The sequence below is a fragment of the Myripristis murdjan genome, chromosome 8 (genome assembly GCF_902150065.1).
Source record: "Myripristis murdjan chromosome 8, fMyrMur1.1, whole genome shotgun sequence".
Taxonomy (NCBI): Eukaryota; Metazoa; Chordata; class Actinopteri; order Holocentriformes; family Holocentridae; genus Myripristis; species Myripristis murdjan.
The window spans coordinates 36,063,682-36,081,181 of record NC_043987.1 but is presented as its reverse complement, the minus strand read 5'-3'; the positions used below and the strand labels follow the sequence as shown (position 1 = coordinate 36,081,181).

General features: G+C 45.5%; 2 protein-coding genes across 3 annotated transcripts in view; one reads left to right on the top strand and one right to left on the bottom strand.

The window, feature by feature from the left end:
- The window catches only part of syngr1a (synaptogyrin 1a), an 11,203-nt gene extending 1,814 nt beyond the window's left edge, over positions 1-9,389 (top strand). For both annotated transcript variants that reach the window (XM_030057821.1, XM_030057822.1), the window contains 3 exons: positions 3,320-3,557; positions 4,884-5,029; positions 9,137-9,389. In XM_030057821.1, coding sequence (XP_029913681.1) covers positions 3,320-3,557; positions 4,884-5,029; positions 9,137-9,265 — 513 coding nt within the window. In that variant the 3' untranslated portion in view covers positions 9,266-9,389. The remainder of the gene's footprint in view (positions 1-3,319; positions 3,558-4,883; positions 5,030-9,136) is intronic.
- A 4,569-nt stretch (positions 9,390-13,958) lies between these two features.
- Positions 13,959-17,500, bottom strand: part of LOC115363564 (interferon alpha-1-like) — a 3,756-nt gene continuing 214 nt past the window's right edge. The window contains exons 2-5 of the mRNA XM_030057835.1: positions 15,495-15,584; positions 15,247-15,408; positions 14,816-14,887; positions 13,959-14,054 (exon numbers count right to left, since the gene is read on the bottom strand). Of these exons, the coding sequence (XP_029913695.1) occupies positions 13,959-14,054; positions 14,816-14,887; positions 15,247-15,408; positions 15,495-15,584 (420 nt within the window). The remainder of the gene's footprint in view (positions 14,055-14,815; positions 14,888-15,246; positions 15,409-15,494; positions 15,585-17,500) is intronic.

Sequence of the window (17,500 nt, the reverse complement as noted above, 5' to 3'; positions counted from 1 at the left end):
TAAATAAATCATAAGAGGAAAAAATAAGAAAAGCAAGAAATTTACTGGAAAATTATATAAAAAAAAAAAATCAACTTAAAAAAGCTTTTAAAAATGACAATTAAACTAGATTCATAATTAGATTATATGAATTATTCAGATTTTATATTTAAAAGTCAGCTCAGTAATGCCTGATCATGTGATTTCTTGTGTTTAAATTTAATACCGAACATAAATCAAAATATCTGTTGATGTCAGGGTCCCCGCCGGGCAAAATCCTCTCAAAATGGGGGTCAGTGGCTTACTGGGAGTCAGTGTGGGGGTCGAGGACATGAGAAAGGTTGAAATGTCCCGGGACAGTCCATGTCCAGGCGTCTGCTGTCCAACAGAACGCCTGGAGCTCCGGGTTTGGAATGGATGTGTGTGTGTGTGTGTGTGTGTGTGTGTGTGTGTGATGGTGTATGTGACGGTGTGTGTGTGTGTGTGTGTGTGTGTGTGTGTGTGACGGTGTGTGTTTGGAGCTCAGCTGTGTCTCAGGCTCAGTCATGAGATTCATATTAACATTCCTGAGACTGAACACGAGACTGCAGCAAACAAAACCCGAGTATCACAGAGAAACACTGCAGGGCGAGAGACAGACATGCTGTCTGCAGAGAGAGAGGGAGACAGGCAGACAGACAGACAGGCAGGCAGAGAGAGAGAGAAACAGGCTCACATGATCCTGCTGTGATGAAACCAGTCCACTTTCCATCTTCACATTCATTTCATTCACAGGTGGAAACAACATCACCTGTCACTACATCACCTCTGTTACTACATCACCTGTCACTACATCACCTCTGTTACTACATCACCTGTTACTACATCACTTCTGTTACTACATCACCTGTTACTACATCACCTGTTACTACATCACCTGTCACTACATCACCTCTGTTACTACATCACCTGTTACTACATCACTTCTGTTACTACATCACCTGTTACTACATCACCTCTGTTACTACATCACCTGTTACTACATCACCTGTCACTACATCACCTGTTACTACATCACCTCTGTTACTACATCACCTGTTACTACATCAACTCTGTTACTAAATCACCTCTGTTACTACATCACCTCTTTTACTACATCACCTCTGTTACTATATCACCTGCTACTACATCACCTCTGTTACTACATCACCTCTGTTACTACATCACCTGCTACTACATCACCTCTGTTACTACATCACCTGTCACTACATCACCTCTGTTACTACATCACCTCTTTTACTACATCAACTCTGTTACTACATCACCTCTGTTACTACATCACCTCTTTTACTACATCAACTCTGTTACTACATCACCTCTGTTACTATATCACCTGCTACATCACCTCTGTTACTACATCACCTCTGTTACTATTTCACCTGCTACTACATCACCTCTGTTACTACATCACCTCTGTTACTATTTCACCTGCTACTACATCACCTCTGTTACTACATCACCTCTTTTACTACATCACCTCTTTTACTACATCAACTCTGTTACTACATCACCTCTGTTACTACATCACCTCTGTTACTACATCACCTGTTACCACATCACCTCTGTTACTACATCACCTCTTTTACTACATCACCTGTCACTACATCACCTCTGTTACTATATCACCTGCTACTACATCACCTGTTACTACATCACCTCTTTTACTACATCACCTCTGTTACTACATCACCTCTGTTACTACATCTCCTGTTAATACATCACCTCTTTTACTACATCACCTCTGTTACTACATCACCTCTTTTACTACATCACCTCTGTTACTATATCACCTCTTTTACTACATCAACTCTGTTACTACATCACCTCTGTTACTACATCACCTCTGTTACTACATCACCTCTTTTACTACATCACCTGTCACTACATCACCTCTGTTACTATATCACCTGCTACTATATCACCTCTGTTACTACATCACCTCTTTTACTACATCACCTCTGTTACTACATCACCTCTGTTACTACATCTCCTGTTACTACATCACATCTTTTACTACATCACCTCTGTTACTACATCACCTCTTTTACTACATCACCTTTGTTACTATATCACCTCTTTTACTACATCAAGAACAAGGGATATGTGGTTGATGGAGGGTTAGGGTTATTATCCGAGCAGCTTGTGGCCAGTGAGCAGGGAATTACAATAATCGAGACAGGATGTAACCGTAAGTGATGGGCGGAGACGGTTAATATTACGTAAGTGGAAGTATGCAGATAGTGTGATGTTATTGATGTGAGATGTGAATGATAATGTGCTATCGAGGAGGACACCCAGACTCTTAACCACAACCAAAAGGTTAATGTTCCTTTTCAGTTTTCACCTGAACCCTCTGGAATCATCATCTGTCAGATTTGGCAAATCTTTTTGTGGTTTTAAGGAGCTTCTAAGAACTCAAACAAACCTCACAAACAAACCTTCATCCCTGACTTGTCTAGAAAGTCAAATAAAAATGTGGACTTTCCAGTCCAGACGTGGTTAAACCAACAAGTTTCATTTTGAGCTTTACATTTCAGGCTTGACAGAGATTTTTCATTTCCTAAAAACAAAAACTAGATTCAAACAAACAAAATTCAAACAAGTGAAATCAGAGTAAAACTAAAGGCCATTTTGGGCAAAAGACTAAAACTAAAACTAAAACAAAATTGTCTGTCAACAGTACCACACACAAAAAAGTTTATTATTATTATTATTATTATTATTATTATTATTATTATTATTATTAAATATTCGAGTTACAGCATCAGGCTGTGCAGCGTCAGAGTCACTGAGACAAAAAACCCCAAAGAAATAAAAATGAAAACTGTTGTTGAAGAGTCTGTGCCACTCTAACTCCTGCTGGGCCTGCAGATTAAGTAGTCACACACTCTCACACACACACACACACACACACACACACACACACACACACACACACACACACACACACACACACACACACACACACACACTCACACACACACACACACACACACACTCACACACACACACACACAGTGGATTAGTGTGATCACAGGATCAGGACCGGCATTACATCAGCACAACTCAACGTGGTCATGTGATCCGTGCAGAGGTCATGTGACCGGTGCAGAGCGTCTTCAGCAGTTTAAAGTGATAATATTCTTCCCTGCTGGCCTCTGTAAAGACCCTCTCTTTTAAAATATTAACTGTAAGTGCTAATATTACTAGTACTAATTTAACAACAACAACAATAACAATAAAAACACTAACAACAACAACAATAATCATGATCCTAATCCTAATGGCGGTGTGTCGGCAGCTCTTCTCCGTGGTCATCCTCGGCTGCATCTCTAACGAAGGCTACATCAACCGGCCCGAGGAGGAGGAGGAGTTCTGCATCTTCAACCGCAACCAGAACGCCTGTAACTACGGCGTCGGCATGGGAATGCTGTGCTTCCTGTGCTGCGGCAGCCTGATGGCGCTCGACATCTACTTCCCCCAGATCAGCGGCGTCAAGGACCGGAAGAAGGCCGTCATGGCTGACATCGGAATGTCAGGTATAACATCACTTCAAACGCTATTTATATTTATATTTGAATTTGGATTTGGGTTTAAGTTCGAATTTGTATTTAGATTTCTAACTAGATTAATGTTCAAATTTGTTTTTTTTTTAATTAAAATTTAGATTCAGGTTGACTGTCACAGCGTAGCATGACGGTGAGTGGCATGGCAGTTAGCGGGTCAACATGTTTCTGCTTCCAGTTTCATATTAAATCTGGAATCTTTAAAAACAGATGAAGTGACAACAAAAATAAACAAAAATGAAGGAAATGCATGTTCCCTGGAAGCCCCGCCCACTTTGATCTGACGCAACAGTTAGTGCAGACGTGAAAGGTCAGAGGTCAGCTGAGAGAGAGAGAGAGAGAGAGAGAGAGAGACTGTGGTGAAAGGATGAACTTTGGCCTCAGGTCAGTTAAGGCTCTTTGCTCATGTTTTCATCTTTGGCTGAGGAGCAGGAAACTGACACTGATGTCACATGATGTCACATGATGTCACATGATGTCACATGATGTCACATGATGTCACATGATGTCACCATCCAGTCAGCGGCAGGACTCTGGCCCATGTCCAGTACGATTGATAACTGTCTAGTGAAAACTCTTACATTGTGATGGCCCGGTTGCAGTGTGTCTTTGCTTTTTGGTAACCATGGTAACCAGGTACAGGAGCTGATTCAGGAGAACGTGGCATCGTGACAGATGAGGAGCTCCCAGCTCAGCGTGCCTGTCCTACTTTAAGAAAGGAAAAGTGAAAAACACCAACCTCCTGACTTCCCAGAGTCTTAAAGGAAACTCACCTGGCTGGAGTCGAAGTGTTGACTCGTCCCGACTGTTTCATTTTTCCACCGGGTGGCGCTAGCTAACTTCAATCTGCTTTTCCAGAACTAGCACAATTTTTTTTTTACTCTTACTCAAGTACTGGGGTCGAGTACACTGTCCATCTCTGGTCCTGAGTGATCAGATCTCTCTCTCTCTCTCTCTCTCTCTCTCTCTCTCTGAAATGATTCCTGTTTGTTTGCATATCGAGCGGGAAAGTGAGATCCAAACACAGGTGGTCAGGTGGAGATGCATGTTAATGCCAGGTGTGCACTTGTATCCGGACACATACAGGTGCACGGTTGTTAACACCAGGAGGGTACGGCCTCTATGCACAGTCAACACCACAAACAAACAAACAAACAAACAAACAGAAATACTCCTCACAGTGTTCATTTTCTTGACCCTAACTGCCCAATCAGCACAGTGTCCTCGGTGCCCTCGGATAGAACCGTGGTTTGACATCCAGACATTAATCCCCTCCGTCCTGTGACCTTTGACCCGCAGCCTTCTGGTCGCTGATGTGGTTCGTGGGTTTCTGTTTCCTTGCCAACCAGTGGCAGGTCTCCGAGGAGGAAGACAATCCTCTGGACGAAGGAGGTGACGCTGCAAGAGCCGCCATCCTCTTCTCCTTCTTCTCTGTTTTCACCTGGGTATGTAAACACCCTGACACCCTGAAACCCAGACACCCTGACACCCCAACATTCTTACACCCCGACACCCTCACACTCAGCACCCTTACACCCCCCAACACCCTCTGCCCAGATACCCTGACACCCAGCACCCTGACAGCCCCCAACACCCTCCACCCTGACACCCTGACACCCAGCACCCTGACACCCTGACACCCTGACACCCAGACACACAGCACCCTGAAACCCTGACACCCAGCATCCTGACACTCTGACACCCAGCACCCTGACACCCTGACACCCAGACACCCAGACACACAGCACCCTGACACCCTGACACTCTGACACCCAGCACCCTGACACCCTGACACCCTGACACCCTGACACCCAGCACCCTGACACCCTGACACCCAGCACCCTGACACCCTGACACCCTGACACCCAGCATCCTGACACCCTGACACCCAGCACCCTGACACCCTGACACCCTGACACGCAGCACCCTGAAACCCTGACACCCAGCATCCTGACACTCTGACACCCAGCACCCTGACACCCTGACACCCTGACACCCTGACACCCAGCACCCTGACACCCAGACACCCAGCATCCTGACACCCAGACACCCAGACACACAGCACCCTGACACCCAGACACCCAGACACACAGCATCCTGACACCCTGACACCCTGACACCCAGCACCCTGACACCCAGACACCCAGACACACAGCACCCTGACACTCTGACACCCAGCACCCTGACACCCTGACACCCAGACACCCAGACACACAGCATCCTGACACTCTGACACCCAGCACCCTGACACCCTGACACCCAGACACACAGCACCCTGACACTCTGACACCCAGCACCCTGACACCCTGACACCCAGACACCCAGACACACAGCATCCTGACACTCTGACACCCAGCACCCTGACACCCTGACACCCAGCACCCTGACACCCTGACACCCTGACACCCAGACACACAACACCCTGACACCCTGACACCCTGACACCCTGACACACAGCATCCTGACACCCTGACACCCTGACACCCAGACACACAACACCCTGACACCCAGACACACAGCACCCTGACACCCAGCATCCTGACACCCTGACACCCTGACACCCAGCACCCTGACACCCAGACACCCAGACACAGAGCATCCTGACACCCTGACACCCTGACACCCAGCACCCTGACACCCTGACACCCAGACACCCAGCACCCTGACACCCTGACACCCTGACACCCAGCACCCTGACACCCTGACACCCTGAAACCCAGCACCCTGACACCCAGCACCCTGACACCCAGACACCCAGCACCCTGACACCCTGACACCCAGCACCCTGAAACCCTGACACCCAGCACCCTGACACTCTGACACCCAGCACCCTGAAACCCTGACACCCTGACACCCTGAAACCCTGACACCCTGACACCCAGCACCCTGACACCCTGACACCCTGACACCCAGCACCCTGACACCCTGACACCCTGACACCCAGCACCCTGACACTCAGCACCCTGACACCCAGCACCCTGACACCCAGCACCCTGACACCCTGACACCCAGCACCCTGACACCCAGCACCCTGACACCCTGACACCCAGCACCCTGACACCCCAGCACCCTGACACCCTGACACCCAGCACCCTGACACCCTGACACCCTGACACCCTGACACCCTGACACCCAGACACACAGCACCCTGACACCCTGACACCCTGACACCCTGACACCCTGACACCCTGACACCCAGCACCCTGACACCCTGACACCCTGACACCCAGACACACAACACCCTGACACCCTGACACCCTGACACCCTGACACCCAGCACCCTGACACCCTGACACCCTGACACCCAGACACACAACACCCTGACACCCTGACACCCTGACACCCTGACACCCTGACACCCAGACACACAACACCCTGACACCCTGACACCCTGACACCCTGACACCCTGACACCCTGACACCCAGACACACAACACCATGACACCATGACACCCTGACACCCTGACACCCTGACACCCTGACACCATGACACCCTGCATGTTAAAGTCACTGCTCAGTTTGCTGAGGACCCCCTGGAACCAATGTGACTAACCTCTGTCTCTCTCCCACTAACTCCTCCTCTTTTACAGTTTGTGTTCCTAATGCCTCCTGTGTGTGTGTGTGTGTGTGTGTATGTGTGTGTGTGTGTGTGTGTGTGTGTGCAGGGAGGTCAGGTTCTACTGTCTCTGGAGCGTCTGAAGAGAGTTTCGTTTGAAGAGGAGTACAACAAACTGTTCACCCCTCCCACCGCCTGACACACACACACACACACACACACACACACACACACACACACACACACACACACACACACATTCCTGTGCTTCCTGTCTGGATTCTGATTGGCTGTGTGTCACCAAATGTGCCTGTCACCCAGAGTGCCTTCCCGTTTCCATGGTAACAGCTTGTTTATCTGAGTCTTTGTTTTATATTTTATTGTAATTTTTTTTTTTTTTGTATATTTAACATGAGTGTGAATATTATAAAATGACAAATACAACATAGTTATTAATTATTATTGCCATATTGTAATGCACAAAATGATACATTGTAACATGTTACATAATCTATAATGATGTATAGTTGTATGATACAGTGATATATCATAATGCTCAGTGATGACATAATGTGTCAGAGGGAGTGATGATGTTATGATGTAACTCCCTGCCGCCCGCTGGGCCTGTGGCGGCGCTGGGAGGGTGGTCGTGGAACATTGCTGGACTCAGCAGGCGACGCTGAACGTTTTCATGTCGTGTGTGTGTGTGTGTGTGTGTGTGTGTGTGTGTGTGTTTGTTTAACCAACACCTGAATAAAGAGCTGGAGAGCGTGAACCTGTGTTGAGCATGGCGTCGCTGGCTTTCGGTGGTCGAAACATTAAAAGTTGGCGTCGTGTTGCTTTGGCGCTTCTTACTCTGTCTGGGGTTTTTCATGGATGTTTTAAAGGACTTGCTCTCGGGGGCCCCTAGGTGGCGTTAGACTGCAGCTTCAGAAACACTGTTCTCCTTGATTCCTCAGTTTCTAAAGGTCAGTGGTGTTACTGGAGGTGTGTCTGCTGCCCCCTGCTGGCCGACGTAATCTGAAAGTTTGTGATCATGTGACTCAAAAAGACACAAAACTGTCAAACTCGCCGCGCGTCGTCACCGCACCGGCTAGGTCTGTTTGTCGCCGTGGCAACATGGTCTACAAAATCAGCAGTTACCATAGCAACGGCCCTGTAGCAGGAGTGTGGGGCCAACATGGCCGACCACGTCGCCAGTGAGTTGTGTGTTTGTTTTTATTTTTCAGTGGAGCCGGAGGGGCGGGGCGTAGCTGCAACATGCACTGACCAATCAGCTTCCAGCTTTTCTTTTTCTCTAGGTGACACGTCTCCTCTGGAGCAGAGAGAATCATCATCTTCATCATCAACAACAATATTCAGTTGGAAAATAAAAAATTCATCCTCAGCTGATAAGATCAATAAAGTGTAATCACTTTATGTGACGGTCATGATGCTATGAAATGCCTGAACGTGACATCAGCAGGAAGTGGCGTGTCACGTTTCCATGGAGACGGGCTTGAGCAGCAAACAGGAGGTGGAGGCATCACTGATCTGATGTTTAAATATGTCATTTTAATCATTAGAAATACAGTTTTCATCTATTTTTTTTTTTTGACAGTTTTTAGTTTTTTTCTAGTCAATTTTCTGGTAATCTCCTTCTGTTTTGTTTTTTGTTAATATTATTTTTCTTTGTTTTTTTAAAAACCTTTGCACAATTTTTGATGTAATGTTCTTGTATTTTTTTTTTTTTAACTAATCCTCTGGTGATTTTTTCTCACTGACGTTTGCGTGTGTTTTCTATAATTGTCTTCTTAATTTTTTAAAACAAATATTCCAGTATTTTTTTTTGGCTAATTAGCTAATTTCCTGTGGTTTCAAAAGAGGGAGAACTGCCTCCAGTTTCCATGACAACCGAATGTCCTCGGCTGCTATGTGAGGCGTAAAGCCGTCTCCATGGAGACGTGCTGACAGGAAGTTGCGGGGCAGCTAACAGGAAGTGGTTGTGTCCCTGCAGGCGGTGCAGTCTCTGCTGGCGCTGCAGAGGTTCCGCATGGGCGCCGACAGCGTCTTCAACCAGGAGTACAGCGACCCTGAGCTGCCCGAGGCCCCGCCCACCGAGCAGGCCCTGCCCATCGACGAGTAGCTCTGTGTGTGTGTGTGTGTGTGTGTGTGTGTGGGTGTGTGTGTGTGTAGGTTTCAAAGTGACGTCCAACCAATCTGATCCAGCTCCTCTGATCTGACCTTTAAATAAATAATTTAGAAATAAAGTTTGAGTGTCGCTTCTGTTTTTCTTTTTTTCTCTCATGTTCAGCTCATTTTGTTTTTTCATAGATTTTGTGTGTGTGTGTGTGAGTGTGTGTGTGAGTGTGTGTGTGTGTGTGTGTGAGTGTGTGTGTGTGTGTGTGAGTGTGTGTGTGTGTGTGAGTGTGTGTGTGTGTGTGTGTGTGTGTGTGAGTGTGTGTGTGTGTGTGTGTGTGAGTGTGTGTGTGTGTGTGTCAGGAACAGTGGACACAGCAGACTTGTGCTGATCAGTGTGTGTGTGGATGTAGTTTGTAGGAGCTGCTGGACGTTCACACTCTTCCTCCTCTGCCTCCTCTTCCTCACAGCAGCATCCATTTCCTCTCCGGCTCTCATTCTGTCCGTTTTTTTTTTTTTTTTTTTTTTTTTTTTTTTTTAGTAAACCAAAGAAAAGTCTGGTTCTGCCCCCTCAGGATTATTATTATTATTATTATTATTATTATTATTATTATTATTATTATCATATTGTTGTGGTTGTTGTTACCAAACAGAAATAATCTTACACACACACACTGACACACACACACAAACACACACACAGGACAGTGCCCTCTGCTGGTGAATCAGAGTCTTCAGATCTTTACTGGTTAGTTTGCACAAACAGTGAAGCTGCTTTGCAAAATAACAACACACAACAAACAGCAGCTGGAACAATAAAATAAAATTTAAAAAAATTATATATAATTATTATATTATATAATTATTTATATATAATTATAATTATTTACATATAATTATATATATTTATATATAATTCAATATTGCACTGTAGTGTGTATGTGTGTGTGTGTGTGTGTGTTGTCTGCATGTTTCCGGGTCCTGGACTCGTCCAGCTCCTGCAGAGATGGGAGACTGCAGCCTGTCAGGTTCCCTGCAGAGTGGCTGCAGCGTGCCAGGACAGGTGAGGGACAGGTGAGGAACAGGTGAGGGACAGGTGAGGGACAGGTGAGGAACAGGTGAGGGACAGGTGAGGAACAGGTGAGGGACAGGTGAGGAACAGGTGAGGAACAGGTGAGGGACAGGTGAGGGACAGGTGAGGAACAGGTGAGGGACAGGTGAGGAACAGGTGAGGGACAGGTGAGGAACAGGTGAGGGACAGGTGAGGAACAGGTGAGGGACAGGTGAGGAACAGGTGAGGGACAGGTGAGGATGGATGATGGATGATGGAGGTGTGAAAGTGCACCATCATCATCCTCGGCTGCTGCAGAAACTACATCCTCTGCTGTGCTGTTTTGATGAGGTGCTGATGCTCAGCTCCCACCTGAGGTCCTGGGAGGTGACGGCTCCCAGGAGGAGGAAGAACTCCAGTATAAACTGGGAGTGTCACAGGGTGATGTGGGAGAGTGGGACTGGTTTCTTTCTGAAATCCACGACCACCTCCACCGTCCTCACAGCGTTCAGCTCCAGCCCCCCCCCCCCCCCCCCCACAGGTGAGCCCTGTGAGGGGGGGTGGGTCGTCCACAGACAGAGGAGCAGCTGCTGGTGTACGGGGTACCTGCTGCTTCCTGTCAGACAGGAAGTCTGTGATCCACCTGCAGGTGGAGCCGGGCACGCCCACCTGGAAAAGCTCGTTCTGCGGCAGAGATGGGATCACCGAAGTCCACCGACAAAATCCCAGAGTCCAGATGCTGGAGGATGACCACACCTGCTGGCTTTGTGGGCAAACCGCAGGGGGTCCAGATGGGGGTCGGTCAGCCTAACTGGTCCACCGTCTCTAACTGGTCCTGAGCCTCTAACTGGTCCTGAGCCTCTGACTGGTCCACAGCCTCTAACTGGTCCTCAGCCTCTAACTGGTCCACAGCCTCAAACTGGTCCACAGCCTCAAACTGGTCCACAGCCTCTAACTGGTCCTGAGCCTCTAACTGGTCCACAGCCTCTAACTGGTCCAAAGCCTCGAACTGGTCCTGAGCCTCTGACTGGTCCTGAGCCTCTAACTGGTCCTCAGCCTCTAACTGGTCCTCAGCCTCTAACTGGTCCACAGCCTCTGACTGGTCCTCAGCCTCTGACTGGTCCACAGCCTCTAACTGGTCCACAGCCTCTAACTGGTCCTCAGCCTCTAACTGGTCCACAGCCTCGAACTGGTCCTCAGCCTCGAACTGGTCCACAGCCTCGAACTGGTCCACAGCCTCTAACTGGTCCACAGCCTCAAACTGGTCCACAGCCTCTAACTGGTCCACAGCCTCAAACTGGTCCACAGCCTCTAACTGGTCCTGAGCCTCTAACTGGTCCACAGCCTCTAACTGGTCCAAAGCCTCGAACTGGTCCTGAGCCTCTGACTGGTCCTGAGCCTCTAACTGGTCCTCAGCCTCTAACTGGTCCTCAGCCTCTAACTGGTCCACAGCCTCTAACTGGTCCTCAGCCTCTGACTGGTCCACAGCCTCTAACTGGTCCTCAGCCTCTAACTGGTCCTCAGCCTCTAACTGGTCCACAGCCTCTGACTGGTCCACAGCCTCTAACTGGTCCTCAGCCTCTAACTGGTCCTCAGCCTCTAACTGGTCCACAGTAACTGGTCCACAGCCTCACTGGTCCACAGCCTCTATCTGGTCCACAGCCTAACTGGTCCACAGCCTCACTGGTCCTGAGCCTGACTGGTCCACTGGATGAAGACGGCAGCTGCACATCCTCAGGTCAGAATGCTGTGAATTTTCTTGTAATCCAACTCATTTTAAATATGTTACATTCTTGGGAGATATATATATAATTTCATGTTGTTTTTCCGGTAAATGTCTAAATTCTTTTTCATGCTAATTTTCTGGAAGCCTTCTTAGGTTTTGTTTTTTTTTTAAATGCATTATGCAGAATTAAAGAGACGTGAGAAATGAGGCCACTTTCACTTTCTGACTATCAGCTGCAAACAAATAGAAGAAATGGTTTTTGACCCAGGTCATGTGGGGGACAAATACTTGGGTGTGCATATTGACAGTAATCTATCCATGTTAATAGTGTGTGTACTAGGATCCAGCAGCGACTTCACTTTCTCCGTAGGGTCAGGGTGTCTGGTGTCCAACAGAGGGTGATGTGGCTTTTTTTACCGAACTGTGATTGAGAGTATGCGTTATGCAATCTCTGTTTGTTTGGTAATTTAACTGTGAAGTTGAAGTCTCAAATCAACAGACTCGCTCACACTGCATTGAAAGTGACGAGGGTGAGGGAGCACCCCACTCTCCAAGCAATATTTGAGGAAACTGTACTTAGACAAGCTAAGAAAATAATTGTGGACCCCTCTCGTGTCTTGAACTGCTGCCCTCCAGCAGGCGTTACAGAGTCCCAGGAAAAAAATAAGAAAAGATATCTGAACAGGTACAAATTTTCATTTATTCCACTATCCATTACTCTGTTGAACTCAGGCCGTTAGCTGAGGGTTTCTGTGCTGGAATGCAATGTGTGTGTGTGTGTGTGTGTGTGTGTGTGTGTGTGTATGCACTTTATGACTGCACTGTCAGCACCTGTGTGCTATGCACTACCCTGTTCTGTTTTATTATAATCTGTCATGTTATGTGTTATGTGTTATGTAGCAGCCTGTGTATCCAAGACAAATTTCCCTCGGGACAAAATAAAGTGATCTTGATCTTTTATTGTACTGATAAAATATGAGGCGTCTGCGTGACGACTGAAACTGTAAAGCACCAGTCATGTGACTCTGCTGGGAGGGAGCCGAGAGAACATTTTTTTTTAAAAATCTTTATGATAATGCTAATTATATTTTTAAAGTTATTTTCCATTTTTCATTTTCTTTCATTTCTCTTCTGTTGCTTGACTCTCAGGTGTTGCTGCTCTGTTCTGTCCTGCAGGAGATTTAAAAAAAAAAAAAAATCAGGAACCGCCTGTGTGATTAAAGAATTCAGTAATCACTTTATTGCCTGCAGCGACTCAGACGTTTGTGTTTTAATCTGAGACGTGACTCAGCCTGTTTACTGTCTGTGTGTGTGTGTGTGTGTGTGTGTGTGTGTGTGTGTGTGTGTGTGTGTGTGTGTGTGTGTGTGTGTGTGAGGCATTATGAAACGTGAAACCGAGAGTGCAAACTGCAAGTCTGACACCTGAACAGGATTATTATTTAATCGAAAATATAATTTATTCATTTTCTGTTGGGCAAAATACAATTTAGAAAAATAAAAATACAATTTTAATACTGTCAGTACATAAATATCAATAAATAGATCAATATCTGTCTTTTGTACAATATATAAATATATATGGACATAAATAAGAATCATCAATCTCCATTATTCAAAAGTCGAAATAAATAAGAATAAATAGATAAATAGACATATAAACTCTTCCAGCATTAAATTCTGTTAATTAAATAAATAAATAAATAAATAAATAAATACAAATATGAAATAAATAATATATAAAAAATACATTTCAAAAATAAATTATTAAAGATGAAAACCTACAAAACAGTTCCATCATTAACAGTGTGAGTGTGAGTGTGTGTGTGTGTGTGTGTGTGTGTGTGTGTGTGTGTGTTCAGACAGTGTGTGTGTGTGTGTGTGTGTGTGTGTGTGTGTGTGTGTGTGTGTTCAGGTGCTCTGGCTTCAGGAGAAGCAGCTCAGGTGATGCTGCTGCAGGCCGGAGCGCAGAGCCAGCAGCAGATCCCTCCGCAGCAACAGCCAACCACAGCCAGCGCTGCCCTGCCAGAGGACACACCCCCACCCCCATTGGTTAGTGCACTGACCACTGCTTCCAGGTGTACAGTATGTGTACAGGTGTGTGTACAGTGTGTGTACAGTGTGTGTACAGTGTGTGTGTACAGTGTGTGTACAGGTGTGTGTACAGTGTGTGTACAGGTGTGTGTACAGTGTGTGTACAGTGTGTGTACAGTGTGTGTGTACAGTGTGTGTACAGGTGTGTGTACAGGTGTGTGTACAGGTGTGTATACAGGTGTGTGTACAGTGTGTGTGTACAGGTGTGTGTACAGTGTGTGTACAGGTTTGTGTACAGTGTGTGTACAGTGTGTGTGTACAGTGTGTGTACAGGTGTGTGTACAGGTGTGTGTACAGTGTGTGTGTACAGGTGTGTGTACAGTGTGTGTACAGGTTTGTGTACAGTGTGTGTACAGTGTGTGTGTACAGTGTGTGTACAGGTGTGTGTACAGTGTGTGTACAGGTTTGTGTACAGTGTGTGTACAGTGTGTGTGTACAGTGTGTGTACAGTGTGTGTACAGGTGTGTGTACAGTGTGTGTACAGGTGTGTGTACAGTGTGTGTACAGGTTTGTGTACAGTGTGTGTACAGTGTGTGTGTACAGTGTGTGTACAGTGTGTGTACAGGTGTGTGTACAGTGTGTGTACAGGTGTGTGTCCAGGTGTGTGTCCAGGTGTGTGTACAGTGTGTGTACAGGTGTGTGTACAGTGTGTGTACAGTGTGTGTACAGTGTGTGTACAGTGTGTGTACCTGCTGCTGCAGGACGGAGGTCAGGTTGCTGAAGTAGGAAGACAAAACCTCTGAGCCGTTCACCCTGGACAGCTACACAGAGAAAGAGAGAGAGAGAGAGAGAGAGAGAGAGAGAGAGAGAGAGAGAGACTGACTGACTGACTGATTGGCTGACTGATTGATTGATTGATTGATTGATTGACTGACTGATTGATTGACTGACTGACTGATTGATTGATTGGCTGATTGATTGATTGATTGACTGACTGATTGATTGATTGGCTGATTGATTGATTGATTGGCTGATTGATTGATTGATTGATTGATTGATTGATTGATTGATTGATTGATTGATTGATTGATTGGCTGATTGATTGATTGGCTGATTGATTGATTGATGGCTGATTGATTGATTGATTGATTGACTGACTGATTGATTGATTGGTACTCACACAGCTCCCGTCCTCCACCAGGCGGTACAGAAGGTTCTGGAAGTTGTCCAGTTTCTGGGAGTCCCAGGAAACCCCGCCCTCGCCAACAGGAACTTCATTGTCCTCAAACACTTGCCCCGCCCCCTTCAGGGTCTCGTAGACGACCCATAATGTCCGGCGGCACTGCGGGGACCAATCAGAGTGAGATGTGAGTCACGTGTCACGAGGAAAGCTTCATGCTGTCAGTAACAATGTGAGAGCGCTCGAACCTGAGGCCGGCCGGACCCGGCGGGGAGGGCGGAGCTCGGGAAGGAAACCACAGAGTTGTACTGCAGGCAGTGGACTGGCAGCGGCCCCCCCTGCAGGCCACACAGGGAACAGCTTCAGTCAACAGGAAAACATTTGACCACTCTCAAGAAGACTGTTTTTTTTTTTTTTTAAATCCAAGAAATAAAAATGAAATTCAATTCAATGAAATTTAAATAGGTTTAATTAAATTATATTTAGTAAAATTAAGTCAAAAAGAAGAGAAGAAATAACACTTTTTAATCAAAGTAAAACAATTGATTCAATTAAGCTAAAGTGAAATAAGTCATTAAATTAAATTAAATTAAATTAAATTAAATTAAATTAAATTAAATTAAATTCCATTTAATTAAATTAAATTCCATTTAATTAAATTAAAATTTTATGGATGAAAAAAGAAGATAAGAAATAACAATTCATTTTTTACAGAAAAGAAATTAATGAAATTAAATTACATTAAATAGTAGAAGAAAAAAGAGAGGAAATAACAGATTGTTTTCTATTTTACATTTCTAAATGTGTGACCTCATGGCCTCGGCGAGTCGACATTAATTCATTAGTTCAGTTTTCCTGCAGCTCGCTCTGCTTGGCTCGCACTTTGACTCATCCTGGATGAAGAGCAGCGTCGTGGCTCCGCCCACCTGAGCCTCGCGCCGCGCTCAAACCAAAACAAACTTTCCGTTGACTCATTCACCCGTTCATCTCCAAGCCAAATGACGTGGTGATTCACCAGAGAGACATTCGCATTTTTCTTTTCACTGTGACTCAACTTTAATGAGACGATTCAGGGCCAAACGAGGCTCCATCAGTGTTTGTATGAATCAGCGGTTTTCACAGTGTGGTGTGAGGCCCTTCAGGGGTCCCCGCGCTGCACTTTGAACAGCCCTGGTCCAGACAAACGCCGTGCTGCTGCTCCCGGCTGATCAAAAACAATACCTAGTTTTACTCTGATCGATAATCTTGTCAATAGGATCAATACCAACAACATCCGTGTCTCCTGCGCTGTTTAACCTGAACTCCACTTTCCTGCACCAGCAAACATTCACACGTTTTTAAAGGCCGGTTCTCTCAGTGTGCACTGATGATAATAATAATCCTGTTGTATTATTTAGCATTCCACCTGTCCTGTGATGTTTGAAATGGTTTGTGTAACACTGAATAAAACAGCAAACAATACACATATTAACTTTTCAACCTGGTGCTTTGACCGGTCAAAGTACTTAATGCTAAAATTCAAACTGCAGACTATGACAATTACAATTATATTTTTTGACGCACAAAAATGAGAAAAACTTTCAAAAAATAAGTACGGATATTTTAATTAATGAGGATTTATTTTATGTTATTATTATCTATATATGTATTTCTTAGCGAGGCTTTCAGGGTTTCTGAACGAGCCACTAACGAGCCACTAACGAGCCACTAACGAGCAACTAACGAGCCACTAACGAGCAAATGAACAGAAACAACAGAGGAAACGAGTCGGCGCTCGTCAGCCCGCACTGCACATCTGAGCATAAAAATGATTGATACTGTATTGATATTGGTTTGAATATTCACGATCACTGATCGAAGGTGAAAACTGAAGTGAGAACCTTTTAGAGTCAACTAAGATACCTAATGTGATGGCTGAGTCTACACAGTTCTCATCTTTGGGGGATAAATTACATTTGCTCATTTGGTTCTCAGTGTTAACCCTATAAAGCCATTCGTATCATTTATGATACACATTTTCAATTCCGTTTTTCCTTTTCAGTTTAATCAATACTTGACCAAAATCCTGTTGTATACCTTTGAACACTTCCCCTGTTCACCCTGGACCATTGGCACTTCAAGTGCATATCATATATCATACACCAGAAAGGTCACGTAATAACATATTTTTTGATTTTTTATTTTTTATAGATATTTTGTTATAGGACTAAATAAAGGGTTCAATTTTAAAAAAATTAGAATTTTCTGCCAATTC